The 20,304-nt window shown below is 38.5% G+C and overlaps 2 protein-coding genes across 17 annotated transcripts in view; one reads left to right on the plus strand and one right to left on the minus strand.

The window, feature by feature from the left end:
• Window positions 1-1,638, minus strand: part of CARF (calcium responsive transcription factor) — a 94,620-nt gene extending 92,982 nt beyond the window's left edge. For 7 of the 12 annotated variants that reach the window (XR_010944309.1, XR_010944308.1, XR_010944307.1 and 4 more), the window contains exon 1: window positions 1,560-1,638. The gene's annotated coding sequence lies outside the window, so the exon portion shown is untranslated. Of the gene's footprint in view, window position 1; window positions 664-684; window positions 1,384-1,559 lie in introns of those variants that run through there. The other 5 variants (XM_067740946.1, XM_067740944.1, XM_067740949.1 and 2 more) reach the window with 4 other exon arrangements.
• Window positions 1,629-20,304, plus strand: part of WDR12 (WD repeat domain 12) — a 31,373-nt gene continuing 12,697 nt past the window's right edge. Inside the window, exons 1-9 of one of the 5 annotated variants that reach the window (XM_067740957.1) lie at window positions 1,629-1,766; window positions 2,355-2,451; window positions 6,019-6,113; window positions 9,135-9,229; window positions 10,705-10,811; window positions 11,720-11,835; window positions 12,387-12,541; window positions 13,881-13,926; window positions 15,595-15,680. In XM_067740957.1, coding sequence (XP_067597058.1) covers window positions 2,411-2,451; window positions 6,019-6,113; window positions 9,135-9,229; window positions 10,705-10,811; window positions 11,720-11,835; window positions 12,387-12,541; window positions 13,881-13,926; window positions 15,595-15,680 — 741 coding nt within the window. In that variant the 5' untranslated portion in view covers window positions 1,629-1,766; window positions 2,355-2,410. Of the gene's footprint in view, window positions 1,804-1,870; window positions 2,101-2,354; window positions 2,452-6,018; window positions 6,114-9,134; window positions 9,230-10,704; window positions 10,812-11,719; window positions 11,836-12,384; window positions 12,542-13,880; window positions 13,927-15,594; window positions 15,681-20,304 lie in introns of those variants that run through there. The other 4 variants (XM_067740959.1, XM_067740958.1, XM_067740956.1 and 1 more) reach the window with 4 other exon arrangements.

Here is a 20,304-nt window from a genome sequence, read left to right on the forward strand (position 1 = left end):
CCTGAAGAACCTATTAGAAGTTTTATTTCAGGTTCTATGAATTTTAATTCAAACAATTTTACTGCTGTAACTCAAAAATTACTTATGATTAAAAGCAAAGGATGTTTGAAACTGTCAAATTTCTTTTTACTTCTACCAGATTCAAAATATATGGATTAAATAACAAGACTTCAATTAAGAAAGAGAAAAAAAAAAGTGTTTCAAACTTCAGGTGGTCTAACTTATGCATACAATTCTCACAATTACAATGAATCACATGGTTAAATAACCATGGCTTCTATTTGCAAGCCCAATCCTTTCCTAGGCCCTCAGCACAGACGTTTTCTCTTTTTACTCCTCTAACCATTAAGCTAGTCTTTCTTACTTGTTCATGTTGCCATAGCTCCCAGTTAAACTGACATCTAAAGGATAACGATGGTAAAAACAGTTAACATCTACTATGTGGCACTTAATCTCACAGTTGACCAAGGTGTGGCACAGAGAGGCTAATAAATAAGCAGCTGAGGCAGGATTCGAACCCAGGCATTCGGGTTCCACGGCCTGCATTCTAAGAAGGTGAATAAACTGAAAATAGTCTTAGGTTCATTGTCACTGCGCACTATTAACAGATTATTTTACGTTTACAATTGTTTAAATCCCTTCTCATAATCTATGGTTGACTTAAATATCATATGTCTACTTAACTGTTGTACATCTTGAAGCAACGTAACAAAGGAAAGCTTTAGCTATCTTCACCTGCACACAGACCGCTTTGCCCCAAATTCTGCAATCCAGTTCTGCCTTACTCTAAACTGCCGTCTCTTTAAGAAGTCCCCCTCTTGAAAGATTTCTGGCGAACGCCTTAAAAAGCGACTAGGAGAGCTGAGTAGTATCTCTCCAACCAACCTCCCTCAGAAAAACAACTAAATTCCATTAGAATTATTCTCGGGACCTTTTGAGAATAAGACATAGGCCTTTGGGTAACTTCAAGACGAAAAAAAAAAAAGTCAAAAAGCGTTGGGAGAAGGTGTGGGAGGACGCCTTTCCCCTTCTAAAAGGAAGGTATAAAGGGGCTCATAAAGAGAAAAAAGGAACCCTAAAATGCGGGGCGGCACATAGGACCACAGAGCGGGCGCTCCCGGCCAGGGGGTCCGAGTCCTCCTCCGTGGTGGTGCGCCCTTGTGCTCAGCAGCCCTCCTTAAGACACCTAACCTCCACCTCCTCCAGCCTGCCGGCTCGGGGCCCACGGACCCCGTCCGGGCGGGGGACGGTAGGCCTCGTCAGGAGGGCCCCGAATACAGCCCGAGGCGGGGCGCGAAAGGCGCCACCAAAGCCCGTCAGCGGCAAGGGGCGGGGGCCGGCGGTTGCTCAGGGACCGGGCGGGTCAGGAGGTGACGGGAGGAGGAGGCAGCAGGAAGAAAGGGGGATTGGGAAGCAGCATCCCGTCCGTCGGCGCGGACAGCTCTGCCAAACCTCCGACTCCCCCAGTCCCGCCGCCGCCGAGCACCCTACAGGGCGAGAAGGGAAGTCCACAAAGTGCTGGAGCAGAGGGGAGAAAATTCAAAACGAGTCTACTCAACCTCGTCTTGGCTCCGAGGCCCCGCCATGGAGACCAGCACAGTGCGCACGCGCGCCCCTCCCGGAGCGCGCAGCGCAGTCGCTTGAGATAAGACCACTATCAGCCACCGTCGCTAGTTTCCCTTCTGATTCGTTCTTTTTTTCGTATCCCCGCCTCTCACCTGGATCTAAAGCCTGAAGCTAGTGTCGAGAACCCTAGAAAAATCTCGGTAGCCTGAGAGTCTGATTGGGAGTATGCTTGAAAAAGTAAACCTGGAAAGGCTTTAGTGAATTAGAGCTGAAGGCAGAGGAAATATAATAGATAATTTGGCTGGAGTCGGGAAGGTTTAATGCAAATAAGATAGCCTAAGGGCAGCGTGGGAAAAAAGACTACAATACCCAGTGGTTACAGTGTGTGAGAAGCGCTGCTTTCTGGGGGTTGTAGTATCTAGGAGCTGTGTTTGAATTATCGGGACTGAGGATAACCTGTTAAAATTAAAAAAGAGAGAGAGAGAGAGGAGAAGCCTATTTGAATCGGGCCTCTCTGTATCTTCACAATCGATTGTAAGCTTAAATATATTTTTTAAAAATACAGACAGATTAAAGGGACGCACCGCCTTTAAGACTATGCTTTACTAATCGATGACTCCTAAATCTAGGAATAGGTAGTTGATGTTTGTGGGCTGGGCCTTGTGGAAGAGAAGCCTCGTGGTGCCTCCTGGCTGAGGAGGCCCGAGGAAAGAAAGCGGAAGCCCAGTGTTCGACTGCTGCTTTTCTCTGACACGTGCGGTCTAACTTGGAGCTGCCTCTTTTTGCAGTCCTGAGAGGCCAAAGCGCCGGTTGTCTGTTACCCATACGTTTTCGTAGGCAAGCCATGGCTCAGCTGCAGACACGCTTCTTCACTGACAACAAGAAGTAAGTAAGCGTACTCCCTTTCTCTCCCCTTCTCTCCTCCCCCCTCCCGCCTCCCGCCCCCCAGTCCCGGGATCCTTTCCACTCCGGTATGACCTTGAGCATCCCTGGTTATCTTTGCCATCAATTCACTTTTTCCCTTTTTTTGGCTGGATTCCTCGCTTGAGCGAGTTTTCGTTCAAATGGAAGCGGTACCTTGCGAGGATTTCTCAAGGATCACCGAGCCTTCTTGCCTAGACTCAGGCTGTATATAATTTGAATTGTGAGTGTAGAGGGACCTGAAGGGCTTCAGGTTTGCTTCCTGAATGAAGTGCATTATGTAATTGAACAGTGAACAACGGACCAAGTCGTTATAGGCTGTCTGCTTAGTGGTATTTCACGGTGTCTGAAAACACAACTTCATTTTCCTACGTGGGTGATAGACGATACTTTTCTAAACCAGGCTAGAAGGTGGAGCTCTCAATAGGGAGTTGGTAGAACTGGTTTTTGATGAGTATGAAGTCAATTCAGTTACAGATTTGTGTATTTATATACATAAATCTACACGTATACGTGTGTATATATATATACCTGTATGTGTATACCTATATGTATGTAAACATTTTACAAATGGTCCCCAGGTATGTAGCAATCATTTGAAACCTAATTATATTCTGCTTTGTGGCGTATATTACACTATTAATTAACTTTTTTTTGTTTCGCCTGGTCCCTTCAACTATATTGTAAGCCTCTTGATTGTAGAGACTATCTTATGCTTCTTGGATTGACTGAGTCAACAAATGTTTGTCAAGTTCTTCTGGAACTGATGATAAATAATAAATATTTGTTGTATTAACAAGCTAATGTCAGCTATAAACTAAAAATCTCCCACCTCAATTAAGATTATATTTTTGATTCTGTGTTTGTAGCTTTATGTGTTGACCTGGTACATCATATTCACTCCTCTTGTATTGTTGCTTACAGTACATTTAAATTGTATTATCAATACAGATGAGTATATATACTTAGTCGAAATGCTTCTAAAGGAATATGGTGATGGAATAGCATGATCACTGTATTTTTTCTAATTAAAAGTTTTATGGAGATTATTGTTGATTCACATGAAGTTTTAAGAAATATTAGAGCACTGTATTTTAACTCCTGTGATAAATGGATAAACATCATATGTGTGTATGTGTGTTTGTGTTTATATATTTAGGTTTTCCAAAAAGGTAACAAAACCTAGAAATTAAACTTCTCGCTTCTTCCTTTCACGCAATACGTTCTCATCAGTAAAATGAGAGGGGAAAGTAGATTTATTCATGTATATGTGTATAATTTACATATGCATGTATCTTCCTATATGAGTATGTAATTATGCTACTTTTCCCTACTCATCTTACTGGCCAAAATATCATAGTAAACCAAAACTTTAAATTTCTAGGCTTTGTTATCTTTTGGAGAACCTAAATAACTTTTTACTTTTTTCAGCATGATAAATATATAACTATAACCTTACTACTCAAAGTGTAGTTTGCAGACCAGCAGCATTGGCATCACTTGGGAGCTGGTTACAAAAAGCAGAATCTCAGACTGTACCTCAGACTTGCTGATTTAGAATCTACATTTTAGCAAGATCTGAAACCTCCATCCCCCTCTCCCATTGTGACAAAAAGAGACTTATCATGGCATGTCTTGGTGAGCCCTGGAAGTTCTACCTTAACATCTTTTGAAACTTTTACATTCCCCACAAATATAGCCTAAATTCAGACCTTATGAAGACTTTTTTGGTTTTGTTTTTTGTAACAACTTTATTGAGATGTAATTCATGTGCAATAGAATTCACACATTTAAGTGTCCAATTCACTAGTTTTGAGTGTATTTGCAGAATTATGCAACCATCACCACAGTAAATTTTAGAACATTTTTCATCATCCTTTAGCTGTTACCCCCTCCCCCCACACCCAAATACTTCCAAATCCCCCCAGCCCAGGGCAATCACTAATTTACTTTCTGTCTCTATAGATTTGTCTGTTATGGACATTTCATATAAATAGGATTATACAGTACATGGTCTTTTGTGACTGGCTTCTTTCACTTAGTATGATGTTTTTCAAGGTTCATCCATGTTGTTTTATATATATATATACATATATATATATATATATATATACCTATATATATAAAACAGGGCTCATCAAGACATGTTGTAATAAATCTCTTTTTGCCACAATGGGAGCGGGGGTGGGGGGAAGGCTTTTATATATATATATATATATATATATATATATATATATCAGTACTTCATTCCTTTTTACTGCTCAATAATATTCCGTTGTATGGATATACCAAGTTGTGTTTCCATTGTTCAGTTGATGGACGTTTGGGTTGTTTTCACCTTTTAGCTATTAGGAATAGTGGTGGTGTGAACATTTGTGCACAAGTTTTTGTGTAAACATATATGTTCATTTCTCTTGGGTATATACTTACGAATGGAGTTGCTGGGTCAAGTGGTAATGCTGTGTTTAACTTTTTGAGGAACTGCCAGATTTTTCCAAAGCAATCATACCATTTTACCTTTCTACCAGCAATGATAAGGGTTTAATGTCTCCACATACTCACCAACACTTAATATCTGTCTTTCTTATTGTAGCCATCCTAGTGGGTATGAAGTGATATCTCATTGTGGTTTGACTTGCACTTCCTTTATGACTAACAGTGCTCAGCATCTTTTCATGTGCCTGTTGATCATTTGTATACCTTCTCTGGAGAAATGTCTATTTCGATCCTTGGCCCCTTTTTAAAATAGGGTTGTCTTTATTACTGAGTTATAAATGTTCTCTATATATTCTAGATACATGTTCCTTGTCAGATATGTGATTTGCAAGAATTTTCTCCCATTCTCTCTCACAAGAGTTTCTTAATCTGCCTCCTGCTGTGTGTACCTGTAATCCAGTCTCTGCAGTGCTGCCAAGAAAGATCTAACTAAACAAAATTCTGATGATGTTATTTGACTTGGACAGTGGTTCCTCCATTGCCTAGGGAAAGAAGTAAAAAGTACTTCACAGAGCATCTAAACTACTCCATGCACATCTCTTTAGCCTTATCTTTGGTCACTGTCTAGAGTAAAGTAACACTTTCTGGAATAAGCTGGGTGGGCAGCTCTTTAATAACTCTTAGCTATTTTTTTTGCTGCTCTCCCTGCTTTCCTGCACCCCTTCTTTCTGCCTCGCCACACTTCACCTGGCAGAAACTCACTTTTCTAGATGTAGTGTAAGAGTGATGTTTTTTATGCATCCTTTCAGACTCTGTTCTCCCAGCCCCCTTTTCTCTGGTTGAAATGACCTACCACTTCCTTGTTCTCCCATTTTATGTATTACTTATGACACTGTTCTTACATACTTCCCTTGTATTTGATTACCAGACTTTAACCCTTTCCAAGAACAGAGACCACAGGTTAATTCATTTTTTGTTAACCCCATGTAGCAAAATGTCTGGCATGTATTAGATACCCAATAAATGTTTGTTGAATGAATAAATGCACATTTGTTAAAACATCTATAGACTTGATTTATTGTTTCCTTTTTGTAGATATGCGGTAGATGATGTTCCTTTCTCGATACCTGCAGCCTCTGAAATTGCTGACCTTAGTAACATCATTAATAAATTGCTTGAGGCCAAAAACGGTGGGTATATATACTCTGAAAAGTTAGGAGAAAGCACAGTGACACTAACTAGACTGAAATACATGACATGTTATTTATAGCCCTTTGGGGGCATTATTTTATAATATTGCATGGATTTTATCATGGTAAAATTTTATAACATGGATTTCCCTACTGTATGATAGTTTGAAAAATGCTTTGAAATAAGTTTTCAGGAAAAAAGAAATTCAGTTTAATCTGCTTTTAAGGCAATATGGAGAGAAGGTGGTTGAGATTTAGGAGTAAAGATTTTAGTGTAAAAGTTGTGATGTAGAGGTAATGAAGACGTGAGGGCTAGATTGGGTAGGCATAGAAGAAGCATCTTGGTGCTTCTACAAAGCAAAATTACAATATCTGAATTTGAGCATTTGTTTTGTATAATAACAAATGCCAGTATTAATACTAGTATTTTATTTAAGTATTTAAAATTCATTTTAAAATAATGGATAAAACAAACATAAATATGCTACAGTATCAAGTAAAACATTTATAAAGATATAAATTAAAATAAATTAAACGTATGTAAAAAAAATTATGGGCTATAAATTTATATGTAAATTTAATATAAAATTAAAATGATTTGAACATTGTAAAATTAATATGAACAATGTATGCAAAAATATTGATCAAACAAGATTGGTCATAAGTTGATAATGGTTGAAGTTGGGCGATAGGTATAGGAAGGTTTATTATTCTCCACTTTTGTATATGTTTGGAATTTTCTATAATAAAATGTTTCTTTAAAAAGTAATGAAACCATATATATAGTAGAAGATTTAAACATGAAAAATGGAAAATAACATAAAGCATAATCTTTAAAAACAAAATTTGTCAATGGAGCCATCATTTAGAGGCAAGCTTTTTTTTTTTTTTTTTTTTTTGCGGTATGCGGGCCTCTCACTGTTGTGGCCTCTCCCATTGCGGAGCACAGGCTCCTGACGCGCAGGCTCAGCGGCCACGGCTAATGGGCCCAGTGGCTCCGCGGCATTTGGGATCTTCCTGGACCGGGGCACGAACCCGTGTCTCCTGCATGGGCAGGCGGACTCTCAACCACTGCGCCACCAGGGAAGCCCTAGCTCTTTTGATTCTACCCTAGTTGGAGGAATGGGGAGGTGAGAATTGTAAACTATATTTTACACTTCCTCTTCCAAAAATCTTAAAACTTTTTTGTTAAGCTTAAGATGTTTTTGAACAACTTTTTTGCAGGGGGACAAGGTCTTTTCATTGTTAGCAAGATATAGTTCTTGATACAGAGATATTCACATAGCATTTCCTATCGGTTCTTATCTTTCATCATGGATGTACAATAGTGTAGAGATTCTGATGCATAGTTAGTTTTCTAAACTCCAAAGATGTCATATATTCTACTTGTTGAAAAACTCTGAACTAGCATAAGAATTATTTTCTTGCAAGACACTTTGCAATATCAGTATATGGTTGGTTGTTGTTACCCAAATATTTGCATATTTTTCTAAACTTGTAGATGAACATTGATTTGTCTTTTTGTGTAAATCGATTAACTGAGTCACTGCTCTTGAGTTGAAGATGCAAAATGATTCAGATTTTTATTTTATTTTATTTATTTATCTTTGGTTGCGTTGGGTCTTCATTGCTGCACGCGGGCTTTTCTCTAGTTGCGGTGAGCAGGGGCTGCTCTTGATTTCGGTGCGCAGGCTTCTCACTGCGGTGGCTTCTCTTGTTGCAGAGCATGGGCTCTAGGCACACGGGCTTCAGTAGTTTTGGCTCACGGGCTTTGTTGCTCCGCATCATGTCAGATCTTCCCAGACCAGGGCTCAAACCCATGTACCCTGCATTGGCAGGCAGATTCTTAACCACTGCGCCACCAGGGAAGCCCAGGTTCAGGTTTTTAAAAAAGTAACAAGCCAAAGAGTCAATGAGGGAATTTTTCTTTAAGAAGAATTTTATTATAGCTAATAAATCAGAAAGAATGAAGAATTTTTAGCATTTTGTAACTCCAAATGAAATAATGGATTTAAGAAGTGAATATCTATAGCTACTAAAGCCATTTATTAGGTAAAAGGCTAACAAAGAACGTTATGGTGGATGGGATCAGACTGACATCATCTGAACTCAGAGGTAGATCTTAATATCATAAAAGGAGACACAGTGAGATAGTGTGCTTTCTAATGTGATACAATAGGAAATACAATATGGTGTGTAAATATCTTGCCAGAAACAGACAGACCCAAAGTCTAATCAGGCATTTGGGTCTGCCTAATGTACAGGTTGTATGTAGGTGGTAGAGGAACATGTTAAAGGATACCTTGGAGATATAATCAACCAAAGCCAGAATGTAAGAAGTATTACAAGAAGACCCAGTTTCTTCAGCAAATAAAAGGCAATGGAAAAAAAGGACAGAGAACTGTTAAAGATATTAATCAAATATAATGTGAGGACTTCGGATGCTGATTCTAGAAAGCTCACTGTTAAAAGACATTTATGAAACAAGGAAATATGAACATTGACTGGCTTTATGGTATTAAAAGGAATAAGTAATGTTAAATTTTTAACATTGTGACTTTTTTAGTCTTTATATTTTAGAGATTACACACTAAAGCATTTACAGATGAAATTATATCATTTCTGAGTTTTGCTTTAAAAAAAACCAGCAGGAGAGTGGAGGGAGGAGTATAGATGATTGTCCATGAGTTGGTAAAAGCTGGGAATGAGGATTCATTATGTTATTCCTACTTTTGTATATATTTGGGATTCTTCTTAGAATACAAAGGTTTCCTTAATCAACATGATTACACCATCAACAATAAAAATACTATACCAACAGAACAAAGTATTTCTCTTCTTAAAAATCACATAATATACTGGAATACATGGTCTGATTGTGCCATGGAGAAATTCTGGAGAAACTTGGAGGCCACACTAGGATAATAGGTACCTGTTTGTTTTGGGGGGGGTCTCTCATTTACCTCTGCCAATACCACTTCAGGTCCTAACAATGATAATTTTATTATGTATTTTCTTTAGAGTTCCACAAACATGTGGAGTTTGATTTCCTTATCAAGGGCCAGTTTCTGCGAATGCCCTTGTTCAAACACATGGAACTGGAAAACATCTCATCAGTAAGTTCAAATGCTTACCTGCTCTATTTTACTTAAGGTATTACCAGATAATGTAGGAAAACTTCATTTAGAATCAGCCTGAATCTACAGGAACCAAGAACCTTTTGATTACTGTTTTTTCCTAGAAACTGAACCTCGGTTTCTATATCTTCAATGTTTAAATTCCCTCTTTTTTTCTAAGAGTATTATTCAAGAAATGCAGATGAATGAACAAGGAAAGATAACTTCATATTTGTGGAACAGTTGTCAAGAAAGGGAATAGCAAATATATGTTTACTACTAATAAAGGTATATAAAATGATTGTGTACATATATAAACTTATGGGTTAGGTTATTGTGATTTATAGTGATTGCCCCTTCCTCTAATTTTCAAACTTTCCTTATTATTACTTTTATAATTTAAAATATTTATAATTGCTTTTATGATTAGGGGGGCAATTTTTGGAACTGTGGTGAAATATACTGTGGCCTCTCCCCTTGCGGAGCACAGGCTCCAGACGCACAGGCTCAGCGGCCATGGCTTACGGGCCCAGCTGCTCCGCGGCATGTGGGATCTTCCCGGACTGGGGCACGAACCCGCGTCCCCTGCATCGGCAGGCGGACTCTCAACCACTGCGCCACCAGGGAAGCCCTTAACCATTTTTTTTTTTTTTTTGCGGTACACGGGCCTCTCACTGCTGTGGCCTCTCCTGCTGCGGAGCACAGGCTCCGGACGCGCAGGCTCAGTGGCCATGGCTCACGGGCCCAGCCGCTCCGTGGCATGTGGGATCCTCCTGGACCGGGGCACGAACCCACGTCCCCTGCATCGGCAGGCGGACTCTCAACCACTGCGCCACCAGGGAAGCCCCAGCCCTTAACCATTTTTAAGTGTACAATTAAGTGGCATTAAGTACATTCACAATATTATGCAACCATCACCACTGTCCATTTCTAGAATTTTTTCATCATCCTAAACAGAAGCTCTGTATCCATTAAACAGCATGCTTTTATGGTTTTATAAAGTTTCTTATATTCTTTTTTTTCTACTTTTAGCATAAGTTTTCCAAGGTCATTAATATTTCTTATATTACTCTTAGCATATGGTTAGGTCAAATAAAGTTTTTCACTTTTTATATGGCTCCAAATCTTCTGGATTCTGAAGGGGAATTATTACATGAAGGAGATAAATTACACCGGGGGTCCTTTATTTTCATAACGTACCATTTAAAAACTGCACCACCTGATAGTTTTTTTTTTTTTTTTTTTTGGCGATACGCGGGCCTCTCACCGTTGTGGCCTCTCCCGTTGCGAAGCACAGGCTCCGGACACACAGGCTCAGCGGCCATGACTCATGGGCCCAGCCACTCCACGGCACGCGGGATCCTCCCAGACCGGGGCACGAACCCGTGTCCCCTGCATCAGCAGGCAGACTCTCAACCACTGTGCCTCTGGGGAAGCCCTCTCTTGATTGATTTCTGGTTTCTCTCTGTGACTAGGAAGAGGTTGTGGAACTAGAGTACGTGGAAAAGTATACTGCACCTCAGCCAGAACAATGCATGTTCCATGATGACTGGATCAGTGCGATCGACGGGGCAGAGGAATGGTATTGCCAGATGAATGTTTTTGTATCCATTTTAAGTGTACTATATGAATATTTTTCTCTGATTACTTGTTCTTTGTGAAAATAATTTCGTGATATATATATATATATATATATATATATATATATATATAGTGACCATGCCAAAGACCTTTAAATTAGTGTAGTCAAGAAGAAACGTATCTATTAATAGGTTTTCTTTTCTGTCTAAAGATGCTGTAGTGACATTTGTCTTCTGAATAGGTCGTGTGTCTTAGGGCATTTATTTGATTATGTTGCTTTTAAGACCAAGAATATAATTTGTTTCATAGAGGGAAAAAAACCTTTTCTAGCCACAGATCTCCCAGCCTACTACCCTGAAGATGCAGATCATGCTATTTTTAGGGCTGAAAAGGGCAGACTGGAATCAAGAAGGTATGAATCGTTCAGAGCAGACCCCCTCTGGCCTTATTGTAGAAAAACACCTCAAGAATGGATCTCAGTAGGAGCTTACTTTCAAAGAATGTCTCCCTGGAGTTATTACATAGTTATGTTTTTACTGGTTTTACTTTTACTTTAAATGGTTCTACTGGTTTTTTATTTAATGGTTTTCACTGGTTAAATACAAAGGACTATTAGGCTTTTCAAACAATTCATTTAGCTTCCCTGGGAGTGGTATTATTTTACAACAATCATAAAAATGAAATCTAGGGTTTGTCAGTTACATTTTTATTTTAGGAGGTCAGGAAAAGCCAAATGTAACATCTTCTGATTTATTCTAGTGTGTTTTGAAATCTTAATCTTTATATTAAAGAAGAGTTTAAAAATATAATCCTCAAGGTTTACTTTATCAGTGCTTTAGAAATATAATTGATTTCAGGATTTGAGAAAAGCTGTTTTTTGTGTTTCATAGGATTTTTTTCTCCTCACAGGATCTTGACTGGTTCTTATGATAAGACTTCTCGGATCTGGTCCTTGGAAGGAAAGTCAATAATGACAGTTGTGGGACATACAGACGTTGTAAAAGATGTGGCCTGGGTCAAAAAAGGTTAGGACTCTGCCTAAATGGAGAGGAATCCTGGATAGGGAATTGGAAATAAGCCATTTTCGATGCTGGGGCAGAATGGGGACAGGAGAAGAAATGTCTCATGCCTCAGTTTTTAAAGGGTCTTTCAAAAATATACACATTAAAAAATCCGTAAATCAGTAGAAGTGAATCCTAAAATTATATCACATAATATACATTTTCAAGTTAATATTGAGTGTGTTAAATGCATGTCTTTTATAGTTTTGTTTTGTTTTTTGGCTGTGCCCTGTGGCATGCGGGATCTTAGTTCCCCAACTAGGGATCAAACCCGCTCCTGCAGTATAAGCACGGAGTCTTAACCACTGGACCTCCAGGGAAGTCCCTGTACTATTTTTGAAGAATCTTCCCTTTTATACCATAAGTTAGCTTCTTTTTTCAAAGGTGGCTATATGAGGTCTTTTACCTTTTTAACATCTTTATCAACAACTACAAAAAATTTTGTTCTTTAGTTTTGGAACACTATTTAAAATTTTTGTACTAATTTGTTTCTTATCCTTGTGTTCTTTCTTCAGACAATCTGTCTTGCATACTACTGAGTGCCTCTATGGATCAGACTATTCTCCTATGGGAGTGGAATGTAGAGAGAAACAAAGTGAAAGCCCTGCACTGCTGCAGGGGTCATGCTGGCAGTGTGGAATCTATAGCTGTTGATAGCACAGGAACCAAAGTAAGTAGCTATTGTGTTATTAGTACTGTGTTCAATTAGAATTTGAGCTTCTTGTGCAAAAATGTCTTTTCTACATAAAGTTACTGTGATCGTCCTACTTCCATAACAATTGGTGACTTAAGAATATGATTTCAAACCAAAAGTAAATACTCATAATGAGAGATATGAAGAGTCACTCCCTGACTCTGGGTATCTCTGGTTTAGAATTTTATATAAATAGCAAAAATTTTAAGAACTCAGGTAAAAAAGTAATTTCTTTATGTAACCTCCTCAAATCATAGTGACTGACATTTTCAGTCCTTCAGCTACTCATAGTGCTGTCATTAATTGAAAATGTCTAGCTGATCCCCTAAAACTTAGCATGCACTAAAGTTAGCATTAATCAAGGTTGTTTTACTATTACTGCTGATCTACTCTGTATCACAACAAAATGGTAAAAGTTAGTCAAGCTATGAGGGCAACGCAGTATTTACTTAAGAGGGGTTACAAACTCCCTCACCATTTGAAAATTCTCCAAACCACATGAAGTATTCTAGATTTAAGAGTGTTTCTTCAGCATTTCTTTGCCAGTTAGTGTAACAGAGGACGTTTCTGCATTCAAAGTTAAAAATTTATGAGTATTCATATTGAGGCATAAAGAAGGTTTACATGTTGTTGAGTCCAAACTTAAGTGAACTAACTGTACCCTGTCCTTTGGCTATAAGAGATAGAAACTCATCCTGAACATTTTTTAGCTTAAAAGACCCAAGGAGGGAGTGATGCACCACATCATGAGCAGGGTGATGATGCATTTGGATGTCAGGAACCAATGGAGTAGAGGCTTGCATGTGGCTAGCACACCTCCTCCCTCTCGTCTCCCCAAATTGACTTCATTTTCTTACCTCAGTCTGGCTTTCTCCACATGGCAATAAAACCTGGCCTTCAGTATTCCCAGGTTTTACATCCTATACTGTCTGTCCCTGGAAAAAGATTAACTTCAGCTCTCTAAAACACAAGTTTTCAAAAAAAAAAAACACAGTTTTTTTCAAAAAAAACACAAGTTTTCTCTTTCCTCTGAAGGAGGAAGAGACCTACTGCCACAGTGTAGGTCAGTTGCCCACCCTGATCTAAGCAACCATGGCCAGGGTACGGGCCCTATAAGAATGGCAGCTCTTTCCGTTGCCATGAGATTGAGGGTACAACTTCCCAGAGACTAGGAAGACAGGCAGATAGGTGATGCCATAGTAGTAAGGATTTCAGGGCAAAGTAAAGATTTCAAGTTAAATAGCAGAAGAAAACCAGGCAAACAATATGATGGATTATATTGCATACTCTTTCGCTTCATATATTTTTTTTTTAGTTTTGCAGTGGCTCCTGGGATAAGATGCTAAAGATTTGGTCTACAGGTAAATGAAATGTTTCTTCTACGTTGACTTATTAATGATATTTCAAGAATTTCAGTGAAAAAAAGACTTTTTAGCCCATATTTTTCTATAAAAAATGGACCAGAGCTTTTTAGGTCACAAATAAAGTACTATAGTATATAGAAAAATTAGCATATTTCTTTGTGTTTCAAAATGTTTTTCTGCTCTACCACCCCCTTATTTATTGGATGATGTCACTGAATCCCTGCAAGTACCAATAACACATCTGGTGCAGTGTGACATAACTACCTTAGTTCTCAGAGTTCCCTTATTCAGGAACGTGGAAATAAACAAATTACCTTCTGAGTCATTTTGATATACTTTACTATTAGAGACATTTCTTAGTTTAGCTGGTTTACTTTAAAAAAAATTTTTTTAATACAATTTTACCAAACTTAATTTTCTCACTTTGAAAACGTAGATTAGAAAGAACAATTAGAGGAGACAAGGGGACTCTTAGAGGAAAGTACCTTGATAATAGTAAGAAGACACTGCTAGAAGAAAAGAAGGGGGAAAACCCACATATATTTTAAAAAGTAGTAGTACAGAACTATTTATTGCATGGGTAAGCAGATCAAAATACCTCTGTTGCTTCTGAGGAAATTGCTATATTACTGTACAACACCCTAAATACAGTTAAGACCAGCTTAAACAGTTTTAAATAAATATGTGTAAAATGGCAGGAAATATAAATCCATTTTAGTTAAAGCAAACAGTTTTGAGGCAGAAAGTTGTTTGTGTAGGAATTTTTCCTTTTGTGAAATACTTTTTGATAGTGCTGGGTAGATGAGATATTATCTATGATAAGTTGTTACCCTTAAGGTGCTTATAGTCTATTTGGGAAAAGCACATGACATTTATAAAATAGTTACAAAACATTAAAATCTATGGTTTTTTTAATCTGGGTTTGCTACCTAGTCAAATGGTGGATAACGAAGATTTTAATCAAAAAATAACTATCGGGCTTCCCTGGTGGCGCAGTGGTTGAGAGTCCGCCTGCCGTTGCAGGGGACGCGGGTTCGTGCCCCGGACCGGGAGGATCCCATGTGCCGTGGAGCGGCTGGGCCCATGAGCCATGGCCGCTGGGCCTGCACGTCCGGAGCCTGTGCTCCGCAACAGGAGAGGCCACAGCAGTGAGAGGCCCGCGTACCACAAAAGAAAAAAAAAACTATCTATGAAACACTTTTAATTTATTGTTAGAAAAGTGAAATAGTCAAGAAGAATAAACATGGCTGGAATGTATGTCCTTTTAACATGTGTTTACTTACCATGTCATTCCGTTCTTCATAATATAAATGCAATCTGGTCAGAACTCTCCTACAACTATAATAGTAAGCAACTTTTCATAGATATGGTAAACTGATGAATAGCCATAATGATAATCTTAATAAGATACCAAACTGGGTAGGTTTTAGGATTTTAATGTATAACACTTTATTTTTTGCTTTCTCCTTTTCGAAGATTGGTAAGCCAGGTATTGTTTTTAGATAGAATTTCCATTAACCAAAATGAGGAGAAATGTTAACTCCCTAACCAGTTGAGATAACAGAGAAAGTATATACCTAGAAATATAAGAATTATTTGAGACTGTTTGTAATTAATATTTACCTTAAATTTTAACTCTACCAAATCTAATTCTCTGTGATATAGTCCCTACAGATGAAGAAGATGAAATGGAAGAATCCACAAATCGACCAAGAAAGAAACAGAAAACAGAGCAATTGGGACTAACAAGAGTAAGTATTTGTGAGAACTGACAGTATTGGGCTTAGGGTTTTTTTTTTTGATAAATTGATTGATTGATTGATTGATTGCTGCAATGGGTCTTTGTTGCTGCACTCTGGCTCTCTCTAGTTGCTGTGAGCAGGGGCTACTCTTTGTTGCCGTGCGCGGTCTTCTCATTGTGGTGGCTTCTCTTGTTGTGGAGCATGGGCTCTAGGCACACAGGCTTCAGTAGTTTTGTCATGCAGGCTCAGTAGTTGTGGCTTGCGGGCTCTAGAACGGAGGCTCAGTAGTTGTGGCACACGGGCTTAGTTGCTCCGCGGCATGTGGGATCTTCCCGGACCAGAACTTGAACCCGTGTCCCCTGCGTTGGCAGGCGGATTCTTAACCACTGCACCACCAGGGAAGTCCCGGCTTAGGTCTTTATTGACAAATATATGTTAATTTAATATAATTGTTCATACTTAGTTTCCTTTTGTCTTGTCTTGCTGCTTCAACCATAAGGCTTTCTTTCAGTAGATTTGTAAATTTTTATTATAAATACTCTGCTGCATTTATTTGAGTTATTGAATGTAGTTGCATTAAGCTAGGTTTACAGCTTGATAGGTTGATTATTTAGCTATTATATTTGGCCTCATGGTGAATTTTTTTTTTTTAACATCTTTGTTGGAGTTGCTCATGGTGAATTTTAAAGTAGGATCTTTTAATTGTTGAAGCTTGCACTAAGTTTAGTGAAATATCTCATTACCTGACTGTTTAATGATAATGTTGCAGACTCACAGACATAGAAAACAACCTTATGGTGACCAAAGGAGAGAAGGGGTTGGGGGGGAGCAAATTAGGAGTTTGGGATTAGCAGACACAGACTACTATGTATAAAATAAGTAAACAACAGGTCCTGCTGTAGAGCACAGGGAACTATATTCAATATCTTGTAATAAACCATAATGGAAAAGAATCTGAAAAAGAATAGATAACTGAATCACTTTGCTGTATACCAGAAACTAACACAACATTGTAAGTCAACTATACTTCAGTTTAAAAAATAGTAATAGTAATAATGTTTCATACACTGAGGATGTAATTCTAGTACATCTCCTAAATCAGTAGAAACCAAGAGTTTAATTGAGGTTTTGATTCTATCATTTTGCTATAGATCCAGTTAAATCAAACTCAGAAAGTTAATCCAGATTCTTATTTGCTCTGTTCCATTAGAAGGATATTTATCATAATATGATCTGACCTGTATTAATATATTTAATGAGAAGAACAATACTGAGTCAGATTTAGGAAATCGTATGTTTCATTCATTTTCTAACAGCTGTAATGGATGTGCATTAAATCAGGCACACATTTGCACATTATTTCTTATAGTCACCAATAACAAGATAGATATCTTATTAAACTGTTGAAAATGAAGAATAAGTGATTCCTCAAACTCACGTAAACTGCAGTAAACAATAGCACTTACTGTTTCCAACTGAAAGTAGTGGTTTATAATTTATACATTTAAACAGACTGCTTAATTGCAAGTTGAATGATCTGGCGGCAATTCAGCTTCCTTATCACTTGTCTCATAAGACACATTAAAGCTGGAAATGCCTTACCAATTGGATAATGTGCCAGTGGTAATTTATTGATGCATATCCCTGATCAACCTGTAAAGAATATATCTGAGTAGAAAAAGACTTCTTGAATTATCAAAATACTTTACTTACAAGGTAGCTTTTTTTTTTTTAACCTTTATGTTAGTTGAAGTTTGGCATACGTATAATTAAGTATACAGCTCAATGCATTTTTGCAGTTGTGTATACCCAAGTAATCACTATCTAAATCAAAACATCAAGAATTACCGACACCCTAGAAGATGCCCTCTAGGCTCCCTTGAAATCAGTAGCCTCCTAAAAGTGATCACTGTTCTGACTTATCCTAGATTAGTTTCACCTAGTTTTAAGCTTCATATACAGGCATACCTCATTTTATTGCACTTTGCAGATAATGCATTTTTTTACAAATTGAAGGTTTGTGGCAACTGTGTGTCAAGCCTGCTGGTTCCATTTTTCCAGCAGCCTTTATTCACTTCGTGTCTCTGTGTCACACTTTGATAAGTCTCAAAATATCTCAGACTTTTAAATTATTATTATATTTGTTATGGTGATCGGTGATCAGTGATCTTTGATGTTACCATTGTAATTGCTTTGGGGTGCCATGAACCACGCCCATATAAGACAGTGAACTTAATCAGTAAATGTGTATGTTCTGACTGCTCCACCGACCAGCCGTTCCCCCATCTCTCTTGCTCCTCTCAGGCCTGCCTACTCCCTGAGATTCAACAATATTGAAATTAGGCCAATTAAAAACCCTACAGTGGAGTCTTAAGTGTTGAAGTGAAAGGAAGTCTCATGTCTTTCACTTTAAATCGAAAGCTAGAAATGATTAAGCTTAGTGAGGAAGGCATGTCAAAAGCTGAGAGAGGTCAAAAAGATAGGCCTCTTATGCCAGTTAGCCAAGTTGTGAATGCAAAGGAAAAGTTTTTGAAGGAAAAGTGCTACTCCAGTGGGCACATGAATGATAAAGTGAAACAGCCTTGTTGCTGATATGAAGAAAGTTTGAGTGGTCTGCGTAAAAGATCAGACCAGCCACAACATTCCCTTAAACCAAAGCCTAATCCAGAGGAAGGCCCTAACTCTCTTCAATCCTTTGAAGGCCGAGAGTGGTGAGGAAGCTGTAGAAGAAAAGTTTGAAGCGAGCAGAAGTTGCTTCAAGAGATTTAAGGAAAGCAGTCTTTATAACATACAAGTTCAAAGTGTAGCAAGTGCTGATGTAGAAGCTGCAGCAAGTTATCCAGAAGATCTAGCTAAGAAATTAAACGAAGGTGACTACACTAACAGATTTTCAAAGCGGATAAAACATCCTTCTTTTAAAAGAAGATGCCATCTAAGACTTTTATGAGAGAGGACAAGTCAATGCCTGGCTTCAAAGCTTCAAAGGACAGGCTGACTCTCTTGTTAGGGGCTAATGCAGCTGGTGACTTGAAGTTGAGGCCAGTGCTCATTTACCATTCTGAAAATCCTAGGGACCTTAAGAATTATGTTAAATCTACTCCGTCTGTGCTCTGTGAATAGAACAACAAAGCCTGGATGACAGTACATCTGTTTACGGCATGGTTTACTAAGTATTTTAAGCCCACTGTTGAGACCTACTGCTCAGAAAAAAGATTCCTTTTTAAAAACATTACTGCTCATTGACAGTGCACCTGGTCATCCAAGAGTTCTGATGGAGATGTTCAAGAAGATTAATGTTATTTTCATGCCTGCTAACACAGCATCCATTCTGCAGCCCATGGGTCAAGGAGTAATTTCAACTTTTAAGCCTTATTATTTAAGAAATATATTTCATAAGACAATAACTGCCATACTTAGTGATTCCTCTGATGGATCTGGGCAGTCATCTGAAAACCTTTGGAGGGACTTCCCTGGTGGTCCAGTGGTTAAGAATTCACCTTCTAATGCAGGGGACGCGGGTTCGATACCTGGTTGGAGAACTGAGATCCCACATGCTGCGGGGCAACTAAGCCCGCACCCCACGACTACTGAGCCCACGTGCTCTGGAGCCTGCGCACCATAACTAGAAAGAAGCCCGCGTGCTGCAACAAAAGACCCCGCGTGCCGCAACGAAGATCCCGCAACTAAGACCCGATGCAGCCAAAACTTAAAAAGAATTAAAAAATAAATTTTTAAAAAAGATTTAAGAAAAAAAAAACCTTTGGAAAGAATTCATCATTTCTAGATGCCATGAAGAACATTCATGATTTATCGAGGTCAAAATATCAACATTAACAGGAGTTTGGAAGAAGTTGATTGCAACCCTCATGGATGACTTTGAGGGGTTCAAGACTTCAGTGGAGGAAGTAACTGCAGATGTGGTAGAAATAATTTAAAAAACTAGTACTAGAAGTAGAGCCTGAAGATGTGACTGAATTGCTGCAATCTCATTGTAAGACTTTAATGGATGAGGAGGTGCTTTTTATGGTTGTGCAAAGAAAGTGGTTTCTTGAGATGGAATCTACTCTTGGTGAAGATGCTATAAAGATTATTGAAATGATAACAAATGATTTAGAATATTACATAAACTTAGTTGAAGAAGCAGCAGCAGGGTTTGAAAGATTTGACTCCAATTTTGAAAGAAGTTCTACTATGGGTAGAATGCTATCAAACAGCATTGAATACTACAGAGAAGTTGTTCATGAAAGGTCAATCGATGTGGCAAACGTCATTGTCGTCTCATTTTAAGAAATTACCACAGCAACCCTGGCCTTCACCAACCACCACCCGATCAGTCAGTAGCCATCAACATTGAGGCAAGACCCTCCAAAGGCAAAAAGATTATGAGTTGCTGAAGACTCAGATGATGGTTACTATTTTTAGCAGTAATTTTTAATTAAGGTATGTACGTTTTTAATACATAACGCTATTGCATATTTAATATACTACAGTATAGCATAAACATAACTTTTTTTTTTTTTTTTTTTTTTTTGGTACGTGGGCCTCTCACTGCTGTGGCCTCTCCTGTTGCGGAGCACAGGCTCCGGACACGCAGGCTCAGCAGCCATGGCTCATGGGCCCAGCCGCTCCGCGG

This window comes from Pseudorca crassidens, chromosome 6 (assembly GCF_039906515.1).
Source record: "Pseudorca crassidens isolate mPseCra1 chromosome 6, mPseCra1.hap1, whole genome shotgun sequence".
Lineage (NCBI taxonomy): Eukaryota > Metazoa > Chordata > Mammalia > Artiodactyla > Delphinidae > Pseudorca > Pseudorca crassidens.